General features: G+C 43.8%; 1 protein-coding gene across 1 annotated transcript in view; it reads right to left on the reverse strand.

Moving 5' to 3' along the window:
- Nucleotides 1–18,001: 18,001 nt before the first annotated feature.
- Nucleotides 18,002–23,128, reverse strand: part of LOC122031842 (TLC domain-containing protein 2-like) — a 43,775-nt gene continuing 38,648 nt past the window's right edge. Inside the window, exons 2-3 of the mRNA XM_042591023.1 lie at nt 18,880–19,157; nt 18,002–18,764 (exon numbers count right to left, since the gene is read on the reverse strand). Of these exons, the coding sequence (XP_042446957.1) occupies nt 18,462–18,764; nt 18,880–19,157 (581 nt within the window). The 3' untranslated portion in view covers nt 18,002–18,461. The remainder of the gene's footprint in view (nt 18,765–18,879; nt 19,158–23,128) is intronic.

Raw genomic sequence — 23,128 nt, forward strand, 5'->3', positions numbered from 1 at the left:
ACCTAGAGGGCGTGGAAGTCCCTCATGATGACGTCCTCATCATCCGAGCGGTAATCGCTAACTATACTATCCACCGAGTTTTTGTTGACACAGGGAGCTCGGTGAATATAATCTTCTAGACGACTTTCGATCAGCTCTCGATCGATCGAGACGAGCTACTGCCAATGACGACTCCATTATATGGGTTCACTGGCAATGAGGTGCAGCCGATTAGCCAACCTAAGTTGGCAATATCGCTGGGAGAAGAGTCATTCAAGAGAACAAGAGCCACGACCTTCATTGTGGTAGACGCCCCCTCGGCCTACAACTTCATCCTGGGTCAACCGACCCTAAATGAGTTCCGGGCAGTAGTTTCAACCTACTGCCAAAAGATTAAGTTCCCGATGGATGACCAAGTCGGGGAAGTCGGGGGTGACCAACTGGTCACTCGGAGATGCTATGTCAAGATGGTCAAAACTGAGGCCAGGTCCGCTCAGAAGACCCCGTGGTTAGAGGTTAGTGCTATTACTGAAAAACCTCCTACCTTAGTCTATGAAGAAAAGGAGGAAGTCCAAATCCATCCTAGTCGAGCGGAAGCAACAATTTTCATAGCGTCCGATCTAGAAGCTGAACAGAAGGCAGAGCTGATCTCCTGTCTCCAGCAAAACCACGATGTATTAGCGTGGTCGACGCATGAGCTCCTTGGAATTTCCCCGAGCGTGGCGCAACACGAACTTCATGTCTGACCAGATGCTCGGCCAGTAAAGCAAAAGAAGAGAGACTTCAGCGCTGAGCAAAATTTGATCATCCAGGCAGAAATAGATAAGCTGCTAGAGGGCGACCACATAGGGGAAGTCCAATTCCCGAGCTGACTCGCAAATATAGTGCTGGTCTCCAAGCCGGACAACAAGTGACAAGTCCGCATCGACTTCCGGGATCTCAACAAAGCTTGCCCAAAGGACTTCTACTCGCTACCTCGGATTGATCAGATGGTAGACTCCACTATTGGGTGCGAGCTGATATGAATGCTAGACGCCTATCAAGGGTACCACCAGGTGCCGCTCGCTGGGAAGATCAGGAAAAAGTCAGCTTCATTACAGCCAACGGGACATATTGTTACAATGTCATGCCGTTCGGATTGAAGAACGTCGGAGCTACCTATCAGAGGCTGATGAATAGAGTATTATTCTGACGGCAAATCGGCTGTAACATGGAGGTATACGTCGACGACATATTAATCAAATCCCTCCGAGAGGCTGACCTATGTGCAGATATCGAGGAAACCTGCCAGACACTCCGGGCGTACGGGATCAAGCTAAATCCGAACAAGTGCTTGTTTGGCGCGAAGAGTGGGAGCTTCCTGGGTTACATCGTCACCGAGCGGGGCATCGAGGCAAATCCCAGCAAAGTAAAAGCACTGCAAGATATGTCGCCACCCAAAAATTTGAAGGAAGCTCAATGTCTCACCGGTCGGATAACATCACTATCTCAGTTCATCTCCAAATCATCCGACCGAAACTTACCATTCTTCAAGATATTGTGACGAGCCACCAAGTTTCAATGGGACCACGAGTGCGATCGGGTGTTCGAAGAGCTTAAGGAATACCTTAATTCATTACCTGTACTAGCTAAGCCAATTGTCGACGAACCACTCCGAATTTATCTGTCCTCGATCGAGCACGCGGTTGGCTCGGCACTGGTTCGGCAGAACGACGAAGAACATCCAGTGTATTTTCTGAGTCATATATTGAAAGATGTTGAGTCTCGCTACACCAGTCTCGAGAAGTTAGAATATGCGTTGGTACTGGTCGCTCGGAGGCTTCGCCCGTACTTTCTCTCTCACTCCATCGTCGTAATGACCAACAACCCCTTGGGTAGAGTTCTCCTCAACCCAGAGGCGTCCGGTCGGCTTATCAAATGGACGATGGAACTCAGCGAGTTCAACATCCAATATCAGCCACGAACGGTCATCAAAGCGTAATCCTTGGTGGATTTCGTTACTGAGGTGCAGAATCCTAAGCCGGAAGTCGTTTGGAGGATATATGTGGATAACTCATCCACTCGGCAAGGTAGCAGGGTAGGCATATTGCTCATCTCGCCCGAAGAGGAGCAGATGCAGTTGTCCGTTCAACTGGATTACAAAGCAACGAATAATGAAGCCGAGTATGAGACGCTCATAGCCAGCTTGCAAGCCGCTCGGCACGTTGGAGCTATCAAGGTCCTCATTCACTCAAACTCTCAATTAGTCGCTCAGCAGCTGACCGAGACATTCGAGATAAGTAATGCACAACTTAAGCTCTACGCCGAAGCCTTCGAAAAACTAAAGGCCAACTTTCGAGAGGTCGTCATACATAAAATCCCCCGATCAGAGAACCAAGCTGTGGACAAGTTGGCCAAACTAGCTAATTCGCTATCGTCGATTGTCATACCACATCCGATTGAGCAAGTATCTTTAGTGGCTCATGTCGACTGAATGGAGGGACTCTCCTTTCCAAATGATTGGAGAACGACTCTAGTGGAATTCTTGCGGTCAGGAGACACACCGCCCGATCAGGAGGAGGCTCGCATATTGAGGAGGAGAGCTGGTCGGTTCACCTTGATCGGGGATCAGTTTTACAAGAAGGCCTTCTCTAGGCGTCTGCTTAAGTGCGTCGGATCGGAGGATGCCGATTACATACTGCGGGAGGTACATCAAGGGTCCTACGGAGGACATCCGGACGGCCGCTCGCTGGCAAGAAAGATTCTTTTGGCTGGATACTTCTGGCCGACCCTCCAAGAGGATGCCGCCGCCGGAACGGTGGCCACCTGTCTGTCTTGCCAGAAGTATTATAGCCTATCATACCGGCGGACCGAGAAGATGAAGGCATCCACGGTCTCTTGCCCATTCGACCAGTGGGACATGGACATTGTTAGGTCATTCCCCATGGTGACAGGACAGCGCAAGTTCCTGCTCGTCACAGTAGATTACTTCTCCAAATGGGTCGAAGCCGAGCCGCTAGCGAGAATAACTGAACAGATGGTCATGAAGTTCTTCTGGCAACATATCATCTGTCAGTTCGGCATCTCGCGTCGACTCATCTTAGATAACGGAAGCCAGTTTGTCGGTCAGGGACTAAAAGAATGGTGCGGAAGATATGGCATTCAGCAAGCCTTCACCTCAGTGGCCTACCATCAGAGCAACGGGCAAGCAGAGGTCGCCAATCCGTAAATCCTCCGAATTCTGTACACTCGACTCAATCATATGGGAGGTAGTTGGGTAGATGAGCTCCCCAGCGTACTATGGGTGCTCTGCATGACTCCTAAGGAAGGGACCGGGGTGGCTCCTTTCCACCTGGTGTATGGCAGTAAAGCAGTCGTTCCCGTCAAAGTTGGAGTTGAGTCCGATCGGCTATGGCATTACAATGAAGATAACACCGAGTGGAGGCTGCTAAAACTGGACTTGGTATATGAGTCGCGTGCTAAGGCCGCCGTACGGTTGATGGCCTACCGCTAGAGGATGAAGCAAAACTACAATCGGAGGGTGATCCCGAAGTTGTTCCAGGTCGACGACTTGGTATGGAAGAAAGTAAAGCCGGTCGGCGACGTCACCAAGCAAGAAGCCCTGTGGGCTGGACCCTTCAAGATCGTAGAAAAGCTTCGGTCGAGCGCCTATTACTTAGAAGATGAGGACGAACGACAACTGGAACGACCATGGAGCGCGAACCATCTCCAGCCTTACCAAGCCGGGTGAGAGGTGCGCCGATGTAATAATCAATGTATCTTTATGTCCCTATGCTCCTTGCACGCAGGGCAAAAATAAAGGGCTCAAATTCTGAGCTCTGTGCCAAACAACCTAACAAATCGTCGAGCGGCGATGTTAAACGCGGGATCATCATCAAATTGTCGAGTGGTGATGTTAAACTCATGTCTCCATCGATGGTCGAGTGGTAACCTTAAACCCATGACTTTGGCAAATCGTTGAGCGACAACGTTAAACCCATGTCTCCATCGACGGTCGAGCGGCGACCTTAAACCCACGATTTCGGCAAATCGTCGAGCGGCAACGTTAAACCCCTATCTCTATCGACAGTCGAGTGACAACCTTAAACCCAAGTCTTCGTCAAATCGTCGAGTGGCGATGTTAAACCCTTGTCTCCATCGACGGTCGAGTGGCGACCTTAAACCCAAGTCTTGGGCAAATCGTCGAGCGGTGACGTTAAACCCCTGTCTCCATCGACGGCCGAGCGACGACCTTAAATCCAGGAGGAGATAAATCGTAGGTAGATGATGACTATAGTCGAATGGGAAGACGTACAAACAAATGACATTTTTAAGAGAAAGTCCGCCGAGTGGGTAGATAACTTCATTAATCAAAAGGAAAGATCACCGACTAGCGGAAATACAATAAGACTTCAAAGACTTTTACAAAATAGACGCTCGACCTCACTCTATATAATCATAAACATCGTCAGGTATCGAGTCATTCAGTTTGCTACGACTGACGATGTTGTCCGACGTCTCGGGAGGAAGGTGGTCGTCCGCCTTGAGCTACTGGAGTGTCCCGCCAATCGCTAGCTCGAAGACACGGGCAATCCACTGGATTACTTTGTCGGTAAACTGGTCTGACCGAAGGTACGCCTACTTCATCGCTTCGAACCTAGTCGGCTCAGCTCCCTGGTAGGTCACCAGAGCTGAGCGGGAGGCCCCCAGAGCATCCTCAGCCTCCTTGAGCTTCCCCTTCAGAGAGGCTTCTTCGATCGAGCGGCAGCCCCGCTCGGTAATCAGGAAGTCCTCAGCTTCTGATAGCTTCTGGGAGAGCCGCCGAAACTCTTGGTTCTTGAGCTCCAGATCGGTGATGGCTCGTTTCTTCCTTGCCGTGGCCAACTTGATCTTCTTATCATAAGTCTTCACCTGCACCTCGAGCTGGCCCGATCGGACTTTCTGGTCGGTAGACTTCTTCTGTTCGGCTTCAAGAAGCTTCTGGGCCTTCTCCAGATCGGCCTATAACATGGCAATCGAGGGCCCCTGGGAGGAAGAGGCGCCACTCGAGATCTTGAGCTTCTTCAGCTCGTCCTCTACAAGAGCGAGTCGTTGGCACATGGTCACGCTCTCCACCCAGTACTGCAAATAGACAAGCAAATGTTAAGCATCGACCAGAGGTAAATTATGAATTAATGAAATACTTACCCCAGTGGACATTTGCAGGTGATTGTTCCCAAGTGCTCCTGGCGACATCGTTGCCTCTCGGGCCCTCGCTTCTTCCCAAATACCGGCAAGTGGCCCACGGATCAGAATCTTATGCTCGAGGATTGTCGGACGGGCACACTGCTCAAGGTAGTCCTCTCTTGGAAAGTTGAGGGTCGCTGTCACCGATCGCCGGCCGCTGGGGTCTGACGAGGAGGAGACCACTGGACCGGAAGGAGCGGCAGCAGACGCAGGATGGATCCTAAACAGTAGTGGTCTCCGTTGGGATCGGGTCGGTGGCAAAGAGGCGACTGGCTGGGCAACAAGGGCCTCCGGTGGCAACTCGGACAACGACGGGGTCTGGTCAGACGAAGTAACCTCCGTCGTGGTCAGAAGGGTTGCAAGAGAAGAGGTGCCGACCCGCTTGGCGACCCCCACAGCCGAGGTGGTGGAGAGGGATGGATTGTCCGTTCGGCGCCTCTTACGCCTAAGGAGGGGCACTCTATTGGAAGACTCGGACCCTCCGGTCCGATCATCAGATTGTGCTTAGGGGGTTGGGAATGGATCACCAGCCACTTCAATGTTGGTCATTTGGTCAGTGGTGCCCTCACCCACAGCGGGCATCTCCCCGCTCCCAGCAGCTGTGCCCTCTTGGGAGCCGACCGACACTAAGCCAAGGCCCGCCAACTCCTTTGGCGCAACCGCCTCGATCTCAACATCTTTTAGCTTGCTATAGTCGGCCACCCGTGCTCGCATCATGATGTGGGCTGCAAGAGGAAAAAAGAAAATCAGTTAGACTCAAAGGAAAGAACCAAGAAATTTCTTACCTAAGCCGCGCGGGAGTCAGGATTGGATCGGACTTAGGCCGAAGATGTACATAACTCCTTCCTGCAACAATTTATGAATGTTGTATTTCTGGCCAGCTAGCATGGTCGCGACGCGAAGATAGTCCAACCGGCTCTTGTACTTCTTCAGATCGGGCTGGGGAGAGGGGCGGGGGGGAACCGACCTGCCAATGCGTTCGGTAGCAGGGTCGCTCGGGGAGGCGTAGAAAGAAGAAGTGTTGGGACCGAAAAGTAGCTAGAGGGGGGGGGGGGTGAATAGCTCGTCGTTGGCTCGTTGCTCGGCGTTGCTTGTTTCTTCAAAGATGCGCAGCGAAAAATACAGAAACAAACCACACAACGCTAACAAGGTTGGTTTACTTGGTATCCACCTCACAAGAGGTGACTAGTCCAAGGATCCACACCTACACACACACCCTCCACTAATAAAACTCTCCTTTATGGTAACTACCAAGGGCGGAGAAGCCCTACAAGACTCAATACAAGAAGAAAGGGAAAGGTAATGAAATACAAGCTTACAAGCTTACAATGAGAGCAAAAACCCTAACCCTAGTTTCTTCTTCTTGCTTTGATCCACCTCTTGACTTGGAAGAACCTCCAAGAGCCTTCAAGAACTGGCGATCTCGAGCTTAGAGAGTGCTGGGGAGGAGCTGTGATGAATCTTGAATGAATCAGTGACGAGATGCCGCAGCCATCGCACGCCTGCAGCTCAAATACGACGCAACGGTCAGATCCCGATTGATTCGAAAACTCCCAATCAATCGGGGAGGCTTTGAATCGATCCACGGATCGATCCAGAGCGCCTCTGTGCTCTGGAGAAAACGCCTGGATCGATCCACAAATCGATCCAGTGCTTATCGCGCGAACCAGCAGCGTCCCAATCGATCGGCTGATCGATTGGGACCTCTGGATCGATCCACTGATCGATCCAGAGGCTCTCTGTTCGCTGGGAAAGGCCTGGATCGATCCACTGATCGATCCAGCTCTTGGTTTTTGCCCAAAACCAAGTCCCAAGCCTCTCAAACCAACATTCGGTCAGCCTTGACCTGTTGGTATATCATGCCTAGCATCTGGTCACTCCCTTGACCTGCCAAGACTCCCCACCAAGTATCCGGTCAATCCCTTTGACCCACTTGGACTTTTCTCTTTGTGCCAACTATCCGGTCACTCCCTTGACCTACTTGGACTTCCACCAGATGTCTGGTCAGTCTTGACCCATCTGGATTTTCTCGTGCCTGGCTTCACTCACCAGGTCTTTCACCTAGCTTCACTCACTAGGATTTGTACCTGACTTCACTCACCAGGACTTTCTTCTGCCTGGCTTCACTCACCAGGACTTCCAATCTGCCTAGCTTCACTCACTAGGACTTCTCTTCTGCCTGGCTTCACTCACCAGGACTTTCTTCTGCCTGGCTTCACTCACCAGGACTTCCAATTTGCCTAGCTTCACTCACTAGGACTTCTCTTCTGCCTGGCTTCACTCACCAGGACTTTCTTCTGCCTGGCTTCACTCACCAGGACTTCCAATTTGCCTAGCTTCACTCACTAGGACTTCTCAGTCAAGTATCCGGTCATCCTTGACCTACTTGACTCTTCTTCAATCAACCTTGCATTGTCAAACATCGAAACCCAAACCAAGACTCAGACTTGGTCAACCAGGTCAACCTTGACCTGAGGGATGTTGCACCAACAATCTCCCAATTTTTGATGTTTGACAATACCAACACTATCACTTACAATACCACATGTAAGTTAGGCTAATCCCATAGCCTAAACCTTCTTCATGCCACTAGGTAATGAATACATAAGTTAAGCCCTTCATTCTCCCCCTAAGAGGGCAAACTCCCTCTAGGTAATAAAAGCCTAACTTACTCCCTTTCATTCTCCCCCTATTGGCACACATCAAACCATGCCCCATTTTTGGCACACATCAACAAATTCACTTGTTGAAAACTCTCCCCCTGAAGAGTTGTTCATCGTTGTTCACAACTTCACTTGTTGTGATCAACACGATAATGAAGATCCCATACCCTTCATTATCCTTAACCCTACATTCTCCCCCAATGTAGGCAAATTCCCATCCTTGAGCATTATCCACTTGAACAATGAGAATATCCACTCCCCATTAAAGTTCAAACACTCAACCTTGAGCATGTTCTTAACGGAAGGTTAACCACCTTCCAAGGTTCATGAAAAATAATTTTCATGTCTTTAAAGAGTCCCTCCCCCTAAAGACATGGTGGTAACTTCTGTCATTGCACCAACAATGACTTGGAATCCCCAAAACTTTAGGAAACTCAATTTTAAAAGTTTTGAGGTTCAAATATTCAAAATTTGACACAAACCTCAACCTAAACTTCAACTTAGCCTTCCTTAACCAATCCATCCTTGTTTTCCACACGAAAACACCCTTTTTATGTATACACATGTATTTTTAGAGATTTGGAATGGTTACCTAGACTAAAATAGGTTCAAAATGCTGAAAATAAGCTTTCCCAGCCAAAATAAGCATCTTCAATCGATTGGAGTTGGGTTCCAATCGATTGAACCCTGCTGAATCGATCCACTTATCGATTCAGTCTTCTTGGATCGATCGGCTGATCGATCCAACGAGCTTCTGCTCGCGAGAAATGCCTTCTCAATCGATCGACTGATCGATTGAGGCACTCCAATCGATCCACTGATCGATTGAAGGCCTGAAATTGCTGAAATTCAATTTCAGCCAATTTCAGAAACCCCTAGAAAATTCTACAAAATTCCAAAAATCGTAAAAAATTGTGTAGAAATTATTTAGGGTATAATTTATTATGGAAAAATAGTTTTCTATGAAAATACATCATATTTTCAAAGATTGACACAAACTTGAGAACTTGCAAAAACTTTAGTGTTTTCTTCAAGTTTGTGTCTAACTATTCAATGGTGATTACTATCAAAAGATAGCCTTCACCAAGGTTTTCCAAAATCATTTTAAACAACATTTTCAAAACCAATATCCCACCATGTTCCTTGGGCTTAATGCACATGACTTATACATTAGCTTTCCCAATAATGGAAAAACACATAACTATGTGTTTTGATGAACCTAAAACTCTAAAGAATGCACTAAATCAACATCTTGAGTTTTGTTCATCATCCTAACATCTCACTTGTATCTAATGTGCACTAAAACACATACAAGTCATCTTATAGGCCTTTGTGAGATGTAAATTTGGTTTTGCCCTAATCTAGGGATCATGCATCTCTATTTAAGCATTTTGAGTGGTGAACATCCACCAAGGATGTTACTTGTTGATTCCACTTGTGTATACCACTTGTGTATAAATACCACTTGTTGGTATGCCACTTGTTGATATACCACTTATTGGTATAACTTGTATATAAATGCCATTTGTTTATACCATTTGTTAGTAAAAATCATTTGTCCTTAATTTTAAGGAAATCAAACTAAATGCATGATTAATGTTATGGCATACATCAATATAACATATCTTTCAAAAGAAAGAGTCCTATAACTACATGATGTATGTATGACATGACATGGTATTTTTGTATTTTTCATAATAAAGGAATGAATGCAAAATACAGAACTAAATATGATGTCATGGCATATCATGGGCAAACAATCATGGCAATGTTTAACATAAACAGAATATACCTAGATTACCTATCTAAGTATCCTTAACCACTTAGCTAACTCAAAATATATCACTTGTTTTAACTTAAAATGGTAAACCTAGATTGCCATAAATGCTTCAAGAAAATGCCAAAACCCAAATTGACATTTCTATTTCTCTTGATTTGTTTATGCCACTTATAAAATTAAGCATATCCTCAAATGTTGGCATATTCCATTTTTCCTCAAGAGTAATCACATAAATCAAGGCCCGAATTGCCTTAAATTTCTAAGAGAATACCAAAATCCCAACTTGGTATTTCTCTAGGTTTTCCCAATTTATGCCATTTTTAAAATAAAATCAATTTTCCACCATTAGGCACATTTTACTCTTTCAAGGAGTAAATAAATAATTCCATTTCATTTTCAAAGGTTAACAAAAACCTTGAAAATGCTCCTTGAGTGTCAATTTCCTCAAAGTTGGGTTAACTACCCTCCTAATCGGAGTTGACACTCTCTAACCCATCTATGGGGTAGAGAAGATGCTCCTAGGAACCCAACACCTATTGGTGCTCCTTGGATGCTCTAGGTATTTACTAGGGATAACTTCCCTAGATACCTTCCTAGTGACATTGTTTGGCTTCTTGGAAACCTTGGTCACATTTTCTAGGTCAACTCTAGGGATAGTCTCTCTTGTGACCTTGTTTGTGACTTTCTTAGACTTCTTAGAAGCCTTAGTCACATTTATTGCAAAAATACTCTTAGGGATGACTTCCCTAGTATTCTTGACTTGACCACTAGATCTAGGGTTAGTTCCATAACTATATGGAACCTTATGGTACGAAATTTCATCCTTCTTAGCCTTAGGTTTGTATCCCAAACCTCTATGGCCATTGGATGACTTTGATACTCCTAGACCTAGATTTTTACCCTTAGACCCTTGTATCATATTTGTGATTTTTCTAAGGGTCTTCTCTAATTTATCAAGTCTTGACCTCAAGACTTGATTTTCCTTCCATAATCCCTCAACCATAGATTTTTCACTAAAATCATGATTTTTCTTCTTCTTAGGTACATACCTAGAATCCTTAGGGTTCTTACCTAAGTTTCTATCTACCTTTCTAACCCTAGATTGAGAGGTTTTGGCATGATAAGCTACATGATTTTCCTTAACGCTATCATGCTTCCTATTTTCATGGTAAATAGCATTAAAATGATATAAATTTGACCTAGCATGCTTTTTACCATTTTGCAAGGAAATAGGCTCAATAAAAGATACCTTCTTTTTTACCTTGGAGGCTCCTCCTTGAGTTGAGCTTCCTCCATGAGCCTTGACCACCTTCTTCCCATTAGGGCATTGACTTCGATAATGCCCCTTTTGATTGCAAGAGAAGCACACAATGTGCTCCTGCTCTTCTTTGTTCCGGGGATGGTCTCCTTGGGCTTCTCCTTGCCCTTTAATGCCACTTGGCCCTTCTTCTTGGCCAATTTAGGGCATTTGCTCTTATAATGCCCATGTTCCCTACATTCAAAGCATATAATATGATTTTTATTATTAATTGAAATGTTTATACCTTTTTGTGTAGGGATGACACTTTCTCCTTTGGATCCGGAGGTAGAAGCTTCCTCTTGATCCGAAGATGATATTCCTCCATTTGATTTTGCTTGACTTATGGAGGTGGAAACTTCTTCATCCTCTTCTTCTCTTGACCCGGATGTGGAGGATTCTTCTTGCTCTTGTTCCGGTGTCAATGAAGATTGCTCCCCTTCAATCCTAGAGGTGGAGGCTTCACCTTCTTCTTCATCTTCATCCTCTTGTACATGAAACAAGGAATATACTCCTTCCTTGCTCTTTTGATTTCTCTCCTTTGAGGATGAAGCTTCTTGGACCTCCTCTTCGGAGGTTGAGCATCTCTCAACCTCGGAGTCCTCCTCTTCTTGGTTTTGATCCATTGAGTCGCCCTCTTTGGATTCTCCTTGATTTGGTACAGTGGAGGGGATCTCATGAATCCTTTCCAATTTGCTCCAAAGCTCCTTGGCATCTTCAAACTCTCCAATTTGCTCCAGGATGTTGCTTGGCAATAAATTGACCAAAAGCTTGGTCACTTTGTCATTGGCCTCACATCTTTGGATTTGGTCTTGGCTCCACTTGCTCCTCTTGAGTACTTTACCCTTGGAATTTGTGGGAGCTTCAAAACCTTCCATGAGAGCAAACCATTGCTCTATCTCCACCATTAAGAAGTTTTCGATCCTTGATTTCCAAAGATCGAAGCTTGTAGATGTGTATGGTGGAGGCACCCTCGTGTCGAATCCGAGTCCATTTCGGAATTCCATTTGAAGTTGAGCTTCTTGTAATGAAGTCTTCGACTTGTAGAATCGCTCCAACTTCTTCACCCTCTAGCTTTGCATGTTTTGTTTGCCCCTTCCGGTGATGATTCCAGTGAAAAGCGGCCTCGCTCTGATACCACTTGTTGGGACCGAAAAGTAGCTAGAGGGGGGGTGAATAGCTCGTCATTGGCTCGTTGCTCGGCGTTGCTTGTTTCTTCAAAGATGCGCAGCGGAAAATATAGAAACAAACCACACAACGCTAACAAGGTTGATTTACTTGGTATCCACCTCACAAGAGGTGACTAGTCCAAGGATCCACACCTACACACACACCCTCCACTAATAAAACTCTCCTTATGGTAACTACCAAGGGCGGAGAAGCCCTACAAGACTCAATACAAGAAGGAAGGGAAAGGTAATGAAATACAAGCTTACAAGCTTACAATGAGAGCAAAAACCCTAACCCTAGTTTCTTCTTCTTGCTTTGATCCGCCTCTTGACTTGGAAGAACCTCCAAGAGCCTTCAAGAACTGGCGATCTCGAGCTTAGAGAGTGCTGGGGAGGAGCTGTGATGAATCTTGAATGAATCGGTGAAGAGATGCCGCAGCCATCGCACGCCTGCAGCTCAAATACGACGCAACGGTCGGATCCCGATCGATTCGAAAACTCCCAATCGATCGGGGAGGCTTTGAATCGATCCACGGATAGATCCAGAGCGCCTCTGTGCTCTGGAGAAAACGCCTGGATCGATCCACGGATCGATCCAGTGCTTATCGCGCGAACCAACAGCGTCCCAATCGATCGGCTGATCGATTGGGACCTCTGGATCGATCCACTGATCGATCCAGAGGCTCTCTATTCGCTGGGAAAGGCCTGGATCGATCCACTGATCGATCCAGCTCTTGGTTTTTGCCCAAAACCAAGTCCCAAGCCTCTCAAACCAACATTCGGTCAGCCTTGACCTGTTGGTATATCATGCCTAGCATCTGGTCACTCCCTTGACCTGCCAAGACTCCCCACCAAGTATCCGGTCAATCCCTTTGACTCACTTGGACTTTTCTCTTTGTGCCAACTATCCGGTCACTCCCTTGACCTACTTGGACTTCCACCAGATGTCTGGTCAGTCTTGACCCATTTGGATTTCCTCGTGCCTGGCTTCACTCACCAGGTCTTTCACCTAGCTTCACTCACTAGGATTTTCACCTGGCTTCACTCACCAGGACTTTCTTCTGCCTGGCTTCACTCACCAGGACTTCCAATCTGCCTAGCTTCACTCACTAGGATTTCTCTTCTTCCTGGCTTCACTCACCAAGACTTTCTTCTGCCTGGCTTCACTCACCAGGACTTCCAATTTGCCTAGCTTCACTCACTAGGACTTCTCTTCTGCATGACTTCACTCACCAGGACTTTCTTCTGCCTGGCTTCACTCACCAGGACTTCCAATTTGCCTAGCTTCACTCACTAGGACTTCTCAGTCAAGTATCCGGTCATCCTTGACCTACTTGACTCTTCTTCAATCAACCTTGCATTGTCAAACATCGAAACCCAAACCAAGACTCAGACTTGGTCAACCAGGTCAACATTGACCTGAGGGATGTTGCACCAACAAGAAGTACTCCTTCCAGTGTTTGTTGGAGGTTGACATTTTATTGAAAAACACTAGTCCGACCCGAGATTGAAAGAGGAAGGTTCCTAGTTCGGACTGCTTGGGGTAGTAAAAGTAATGGAAGGCTTGAGGGGTCAAGGGAATGTCGTGTAGCCGAAACAGCACGACGCCGCCGCATAACAAGCGAAAAGAATTGGGTACGAGCTACGGAAGGGGAACACGAAAATAGTTACAGACTTCGATGATGAAAGGGTGGATCGGAAATCGAAGACTGACCACAAATTGGTCTTGAAAAAGATAAATAGTGTCGGTCGGTGGGTCATTAGGGCGATCAGACGGAGAGGCCAGGATTATGTCATGGTTAGAGGGGATCTCAAAGATATTCTTAAGGTTCTCGACGTCACCCACGTCAAATCTGGTCTCCATGGTACTATACCAGAGACCAGGAGCGGGGTCAAACGGCCAATAAGAGCTAGCCATTGTCGGGGAACAAGAAAACAGGCTCCGATAGAAATAGAGAGGGATATAAAGCACGATGAACATAAAAAAGAAGGGGGCGAGGATTCGAAAGGACAACAATGAGATCGAAGAGAGCTTACAGAGAGCAGGAAAGGCTGCCACGGGAAAAGAAGGGAAGTCGGGAAGTCACCGGAGCAACTAATCACACGGGAACTGTTGGAGCAACTGAGTGCACGGGAATCATCGGAACACTGATTGCAGAACGCAAAGGTAAGGGAGAAGGCGACGCTGCGACGTTATAAACCCTCGGCTCGACCAAGCAGAGCCGTCGGATCTAGGGTGTGAAATCCAAGACACAAATCCAGCCATGGAATTCAAACTGCCAGACGTCGCATTAGAGCCCGTCGCTTCGGGCAGACGACGACTGCGGCATTGACGCATGGAATTCCCTCACTTTCTCTCATTTAAGGGGTGTGTGCTCGGCCTTAACGAGGTGATTTGCATGAATTCCGAGGAGATATCGGTGACATCAGCATTGACCGCACATGTCTGAGGACATTGAAGGAGAAAACCCAAGTGCAAATACTTGGACCGCCGATCGGCTACAAAGATCGGTCTCAGGGTCGAATGATGCTCTTCAACGAACCGGTTGGAATTCTACCAATGTGAGGGTCAATCGGTCAACCGATCTCCATGCTTCTTTTTGTCCAGTCTGTCGGACTTACAGCCTCCTTCAACTAGCCTTGAAGGGGCGGCATGTGATCCGGTAATAAGGGCCCACTCCTCAAAGGGTCATGGCCACGGTGAAAGTCAAGGTCTAGGCGGTCAACGTCCATGTGTCCTAGCTAGTCGGACAATTCACTCGCCCCGACCGGGATAAAGAAGTACCGATCAGATATCACCACATCTCGACCAAGCACCGAGCTTTCGACGCTCAAAATAAGGCATACGTCGAGCAGCCAGCTCGCTCGGACTTACATTGAACCTCGGAACAACCCGAAAGGCTAAGAGCTGGCCGAGCGACTGTCCCGCTCGGGCCACTAACAGACAAAAGGAGGATCAGTCGATATCCTCGTAGGAATTCGTGCCACCGACAGATGGCATGGTTGGTGGCATGGACGAGCAGAGGATCGTACGGCAGAAGCTTCCACTGTTATGTTAGAGATATGCTCGGGTCATTGAGGTATGGTGTCAGAGACGCTTTCTTGACACGTCTTTTCAGGAAAAACTTTGAGAAGCGTGCATGATTCGAGGAACGTGCACGCGCTCCCCCGAGGCCTTATATAAAGGGCCCTAAGCTTCAACGGAGGTATGCATAATCTTTACTATGGCTACTATTACTCTGCTACTTGGTTTCCTCGCTTCTTCTACATCGCCGATAACTGACTTGAGCGTCGGAGGACCATCATCGGGAAACCCCTCCCTGGCTTGACATTGACGCTGCTGTGATTGCAGATCTCTCTGACTCGGAGTCTAATAGTCAACAGGAGCACCATGCTCCTAATATCCATCGCCTTGATTCTCGGACAGAATCATCTAGTATGATGTTTAATTCTCAAGGTCATTTGAAGATTTCTTTAAGATTCCCTCATGCCATCAAATTTTGACCTCAATGCTTAATTCTTCAATTTCTTATGCCTACCTAGCATGTGGAATGAATTAGACATGTACTTAATTTTTGTTTTTTCTTTTAAAGCTCAAACTTTCTCTTTTATTCATTTAATTGCAAAAAAATATCTTATTTTAAATTATGCAATTTAGAGTTAGGTGAGGAATTTATTACTCGCTTTGATGGGAGATTAGGGAGATTCCATGATGTTGAATAATAAAGTCTAGAGTTTTAAAATTATTTTGATTATAAATTTTAAGAGATCATAATTCTTGATTCGGATTATATAATAGGATCTATAATATATTAAATCAAAATCCGTTTAAAGATTTATCATTATTATTAAATGTAACCTATAACGACTCAATATTGGACCCAAAAGATATCGTTTAAGGTATTTTTAGACCATTCAAAAAAATTTAGTCCTTCTTATAAAAATTATTTTCATTTTTTACATCGTTAAATTTTTTTAACTATTTAAATATTTGTTTTCGATATGAGAACATTATCTATATTTGAGTTAATATTATTCAATTAAATCAAAAGAAAAATTTTTTACACTTGACGATTTTCTGTCTTTTTTAAAAAATTAATAGGAACTAGTCTACAAAATAATCATTATTACGTCCAACAGTCACGCATGAAGCTTTAGTTTCCCACTTTGAATTTGACTCTATGAGCTTAATGAGGATCTGGTATTGGAATTTCTTTCCTCTTCTTGTTCTTCAAATATTGACTCTTGTAATGTCTAGTCATGCACCCAAAACACTTGATTCTTGTATTCGTTGCTTTATTGGTTTCTTCCATCTTCTTGTTCTTGTTTTTTTTTTTCTTGACTTTCGGGCAATCTACCTTGAAGTATCCAATTTCATTACACTTGAAATGTTTCTTTTTCCCTTGGCTTTCTTCACCTTTGTTATTTTTTTCACTTTTATTTTCTCCTTGTCTATATGTGGGCACTTTATTTAGTAGGGAGGAAAATACTCTATGGTGCATCGTATCTAAGAATCGAATCATGAATGCTTAAAGACTACACCACTGCACCGTAGCCTAGGGGACACATTAAAACTTCATTTTTCAAGATTTTGAATAATAAAGATGATTTTTTATCTTCAGTATCAACCATCCTATCCATAATTGAGTTGTGATGATTTTATCTTCCTCAAGTTGTGCCTTTCTGCAAATAAGAACATGCTTCTCTTAAACTTGTATTTTTTTTTCTTCAACCAATTCAAGAGTTTGAGCTTCTTATACTTGCAAGAACTTCCCATGAAGGTTGACCTCCTTCTAAAAAACCTTTTATCCATGTAGTCTTCGATTTTACTCAGCTTCCTTGATGATTTTTGTTGCTTTTTCATTACTTCAAACCCTTCAACTTGTTTTATAGGTATCTCCTTTCCTCCATTGGAATATTAAATCCCAATGTTATGATCCAAAATAGCTTAAAGTTAAGAAACACTACATTCTCATTTTCTAATAGTCAAATTACACAATATAATATTCTAGAGGTATTTGTGGAAATCTGACCATCGCTCGCTGCAAGATGTTAACGTTATCGACTTGAGAAACCTACATTAACATCGCTTGTCAAAATAGAAGCGCAGGTGTTTTAAGTATTTTTATCCTTTAGGTAGGTGGTTCAACTCCATAAAAATTTCCTATCAGCTATTAGATAAATCCAGAAAGTTCAAATGTACCAGGGGGTGACTTAGCACTATGAGTGGTTCAAGCACTACAAACGTTCATTTGCGCTGTGTTGAAATTGAACCCTCCTTGCTTGGGAAACTCACCCATCTATTTACCGTCGCACCAAGCCCCGGGAGTAAAATTTTATTGATACCACTACTCAATTATTTTTACACCAAGCTCCTGACATGTTACCTCAACTTCACTAGTAATTCAATCGTCATACGTGTACCCTGCATGGAAATTAAACCATGGTTGCTTAAGAAACACACCATGCCCCCACCACATCAAGCCCTAGGGGGCATCGATATCGTTTTTCAAAAAAAAAAAATCTATTACCTTAACAACCCCTTTCGTATCGGCCCCATGAATATAGAGGAAGATAAATACTGAACGCATAATGGGATAAATCCTTAATCGTCAGTTCTTTAAAATTAACCCCTAACTATTACGTCAGAGATGACATACGCCCACCGTCTGCACTATATAGGCATATTGATACAACTTAAAATCCAATGAATGGTGGTTCAAATATGAATTACCCCAACTAGAGAGGAGTGAATGGAGTACAAATAAAAATTCTTTCTCCGACAAAGATGAGAACAAATCAAATGTTAATTCTTGTGAAATACTTTTGTATTTTTGTTTATGTCGAATATGTACTTAGTGAAAATATAATAACAAATACAAACAAAATAATGCTAACAAATTCAATGTACATGATTTAGAAACTTTGATAATTCTTCACAGCCTATGAAGCATTTGATACATCATCCTTGAATGTTTCCACTAAACTGCCCTGTATAAGAGATTTTGAAGTAAACCTCTTACATCACTTCACTTCTAGAATGTTTACAATGACAACTTTTCTCTTAATACAATAAATGAAATTTATAATGATCACTCATCTCTCAATATAATAAATGAAATTAAAAGCACAAGAGAGATTACCAAGAGTTAATGTCTTCAACCTTGGTCAAGCCCTTAGAGACCTTAGAACATCGTAGGCGCAACAATAGAAGGTTTGAGAACTCATTTAACTTGTTCTACCTCAAATGGATTCAACTCTACCCCTGACAATTCTAATTTTTCCACCTCTAATGGTTTAGACCAACTTCTGAGTTCCTCCATTCCAACAAAATGTGTAAACTAATGAGAAAAAGAGCAAACCCATCTCTATTCCTGACATTTTCGCTCATTTTTCTCACGTTTATAAGCCTTGTAGAGGTCGAGGCCTAGAATGATGTTAAGCAAATTCATACCAACCATTCCAAACAGAGCTAGTGGGAGTTCGATGCCCTTCCTGAACTTAGCGGCATCAGCTACTAGCTTGTATGTTATAAGTATGTGGGATCCAAATCTTGCAATGAAGAAAGTGGTCCAGTTGAGCACCCATTCAACTTTCACCATTCTACTTTTTGCATCTCCAAACCCAGCGATCCTCCTCACTTTTCTCATATGCAGAAAGATTGAATGGAGCTGAAAACAATCACATGTTACTAGGGAAAAATTAAGGAGAACAAATTAAGCTTCAAATGTCACGGTGTGAGAGGTGTTCACAAGTGAAATGAAGAGAAAGGAGGCATTTGCTTACCTCGCATATGAGAGTGAGTATGAGATAGTTGATTGTGACATTCCTGTGCAGAGCCAGTGTAAAGCAAACCAGAAGAATCAAATGGTGAACAAGAATACCAGGAATCCAACCACTATAGAGGCGATACAGAAGCATGTCCAATTGGTCGTACGCAAAGTAACCACAGGAGAAACACAATGAAGCATATGCACCAAGCCATGCACCGCCGAACAGTTGTTCATGTTCAAACATATTGCTGAATCCCTTGATGTGACACTGATTAATCAGAATCAGGACAACTGCAGGATACACAAATTTGGTAATAGTTAGTGTCTAAGGTTAATCTGGAAGTAAGATGATAACATGGTGAAAGTTCTAGAAAAAGATACAAAAACAAAGCATTTAATAAATAAGAAGCCAGACCAATAAAGAAAAGGATAAAGAGAACTGACTGACAGTATGAAACAAAAATATAAAAACTGGGAAAGAAAAACATTTACATGATACCATTTGTCATTTCATTCCAGCTAAACTAACAATAAAGATAATAGTTTCTTCACACTGTCAAGATACTCAATAGCATATTATCTGTCAGGGAGATTTGTATCGTTTAGAGAGAGAAACTCTCCCTTCTCTCTGAGAAGGAGCCAGCAAATCATCCCAGAGTTCTTGTCGCGAAAAGTGCTCTTGTTCAATGGGTTCTAATCAAGAGTGTGGGTTCGTGGTAAACTTATTTTGTGCCACACCTTGGTGGTGCTCTCAAGAGGTCCCCTGGATGAGATCTTCTCACGTGGGGAGGAGGTTTTCCTTGGTAGTTTGGGTATTTTACAGAATTGGTTCTTTGAAATTTTGTAAAAATGTAGGAAGAAATCTTTTCTTGTGGCTAGTGAAGCAGAGGGAATCAAGCTCTTCAACGCCAGTAGCAATTCCTGCCGGTGCTGGTTTGGGGAAGAAGGCTGACGTGGAGAATAGATACATGGAAGTTATGCTGCCATGTCTGTGTAACCCAATCAGTGGCTACGCAGTGGATCCTTGTGGCTGGATTTCGCACAAGGAAACTCTTTTATTTGGAAGGCTTGCAGTTTCTCTCACCTTTTATTTCTGGATTTGGGTGGCAGATTAATCGTCTTCGGAAACAATTAATTCTCTCCTTAAAGGCTATCTGATTTAATTCTGATTCTCATTCACTTGGACGGCAAGTTTCAGAACTAATTGGCAACTCCAGCTGGATTGGAAGCTTGCCGAATTGGCCACAATATTCCAAGTTACCAGCTTACCAAATCTGATGCGTGACAAGGGGCGGCGGTCATCCAGGAACCACACTTAGGTGGCTCCTTCGTTGAGGACAGCAGTTCCTCAACCTAGTGTTCAGGCCAATAGAGAATTGCGACGGTAGGTTAGATAACAACCTCAAAAGACGACCCAAGCGGAAGTGAAACAACTGGATGAGGGTTACCAAAAGCTGAAGACACAGCGGTTCCTACAGCTACAAGTGAAACAACATGATAACCAAGGGGTAGGAGTTGAATACTACTTATTTGGGATGAGTTGATTTGGAGGTGCTGGGAGTGGCATGAGCAATTCGTTCATTGTCAGATCTGTTGCAAGATGTCTCGAAAGCTCATTGTGGTTACGTTTGTCTCTGGTCAGATTTTTATGGTGAGGAGGAAGGCATTGTGGGAAAGGCTTCAACAGATTTCCACATATATGGGGATGTCATGGTTGGTCCTTAGGGATTTTAATTCTTACTTATTGGCCAAGGACAAGTGTGGAGGGTTATCGATTACTCAGAATTGCATAGTAGATTATCATAATTTTGTGAGTCTTGCCAGAATAGAGGATCTATCATATACAGGCTGCATATTCACATAGACGAATGGTAATATATGTTGCAAACTGGATCGAGAACTCATTAATAGAAATGGTTAGAAGCCAAGTTACAAAGCTTTGCAAAGTTCACACCTCCAAGTTGTTTATCAGATCACTCAGCATGTTTAATCTCTATCATCGGTGGAGGAATTCGCATTTAGAAATCATTCAAATTCTTCAATGTGGGTCCAACATGACTCGTTCTCACAACTAGTGGAGACAAAATGGGTGGAATACAAGCAACGAGTGGTCCAAAGCAACAAACAATATGGGCTCTCGCATTATCCAAAAGACATTGAAATCAGATTTGAGGAGATTAAACGCGGAGCATTATCAACATATATATGTCAAAGTTGTTGTTGCCCGAGCACGCCTAGAAGAGGCCCAAGGTGATGGATTGCTGCATGGTCATATTACAGAGGATTACAAGGAGTTGCAGCAAACTGCAACCCTTCTAAATGCTACAGAACATTCTTTTTCCATGCAATGTGCAAAAATTGGCTACTTCAAGAATGTCGGAACACTCCCTTTTTCATGCACTAGTAAAACGTAATAATAAGCATAATGAGATCATTGTAGTGGAGAAGCTTAGTCTTATAGAATCATTTGAGAATGTGGTAAGGTTTTTATGGAACACTTCCATTGCCAACTTGGGGAGACTATAGGCCGCACGACTGACTTTCCTCACTCTTGCATGACATTCGACCAACATGTCCATGTTGATCAGCATGATGCTTTAGAGCGACTCCCTGAGGAGATAAAGCACTATTTGACATTGGTGATCAGAGGACTCCCGGCTCAGATGGGTATAGCTCAAAGTTCTTCAAACATGCTTGGGACATTGTGGGACTAGACTTCACTAGTGCAGTTTTGGAATTTTTCACCGATGAAAAATTATTGCGGAGATAGAATCATACTTTGATTGCGCTTGTTCCAAAATCAGCCCACGCTAGCGGGGTGACAAATTATAGATCGATCTCCTGCTGTACAAGATTCTACAAAGTCATCTCTAAGTTATTGGCTTCGAGATTATTAGAGGTAGTAGGAGGAATTCTTCATCAATCCTATGCAGCTTTTGTACAAGGACCTTTCATTACAGATAATATTCATCTGGCACAGGAGCTCTTCCAGAGATATCATAGGAAGTACATCTCCCCTAGATGCATTATGAAGGTTGACCTTCAAAAGGTCTTTGACTCAGTTCATTGGGAATTTTTGCGTGAGACGCTTGTTCTTTGAGTGCCCTCCTGTTACGATCTTATGGCAGAGGATCTGAGAGTGGCTACATCTGGGGCAAGTGATGTCTATCACCGGTGGATGCTGCGAGTCTTCGGGAATTTCTTCAAAGGAGGTCGTCTCTTGACTACCGCCAAACACCTTGCGATATTTGCTTTGATACATTTTGTTTGGAGAGCTAGAATAGTTGTATCTTTGATGAGGGACAATTGGATAGTGAGAGGATCTTTAGAAATGTACAAACCTATGTTCACCGGTCATTACGAGTGTTTTCTGATTTGATATTATATTAGACATGGAGCGTTGCTGATTACCAAGTATTGTATTCTGAACTTGCATTAATATAAACATTTTACTTATCAACAAAAAATACTCAACAGCATAAAATGTTCCTGTTTTACTTAATTCAAAATATATTAATTTCAAGGGCTCACAAGAGAGTGGTGTGATAAACATTGTAAACCCAGTTCCTCTAGTATCAGATTGCAGGGAAAGATAACAGAACTTGGAGAGGTTTTTTTTCTTCTTTTCGTTTTGGCTGTAATCTGATATCAACTGAAAAAAAAACCCAAAATTATCCATCAGCATGTAAAATGTGACCCCAGAAAAAAGTTTATTACCAGGGATCCTTCGGCAAGCAATTACAGGATATGCCTTTATGTTGAAGACATCCAGATTTAGAATGTACATGGGAACAAATTACATTATAGCTGTTCTTGTTATAATATGATTGGTTTTTGTGAATGAGAAAGCTCTATACATTGTTAATTATCCCATCCTAAAACGATACCAATCACAGAGTTCATAATGAGTTCCTAGAAGAACCATATAGACTAAGCTTCAGTACTGTCACTAATGAATCATTGGGATTGACGCCTCTAAAAGGAATTTCCCAATTTGATAGGAATTGCAAGCTACAGAGGAGAGTGATATCACCTTCTATTTTGATGTGGGAAATTTTCTATTGATCATAGATGGATTATGTAAGGTAGGAGTCTTAAAATGCTTATTAATATGACTTTTCTACACCAAATCAAAGTTATTATTGTTAGGACCCGTACGAGCTAGAAAGGAGGTGAATGACTCTTGTGCATCGAATGAGAGATTTTGCAGTGGAAAGACTTCGGCACACGGGAATCAACACAACACAACACAACACTAACAT

The sequence above is a fragment of the Zingiber officinale genome, chromosome 11A (assembly GCF_018446385.1).
Source record: "Zingiber officinale cultivar Zhangliang chromosome 11A, Zo_v1.1, whole genome shotgun sequence".
Lineage (NCBI taxonomy): Eukaryota > Viridiplantae > Streptophyta > Magnoliopsida > Zingiberales > Zingiberaceae > Zingiber > Zingiber officinale.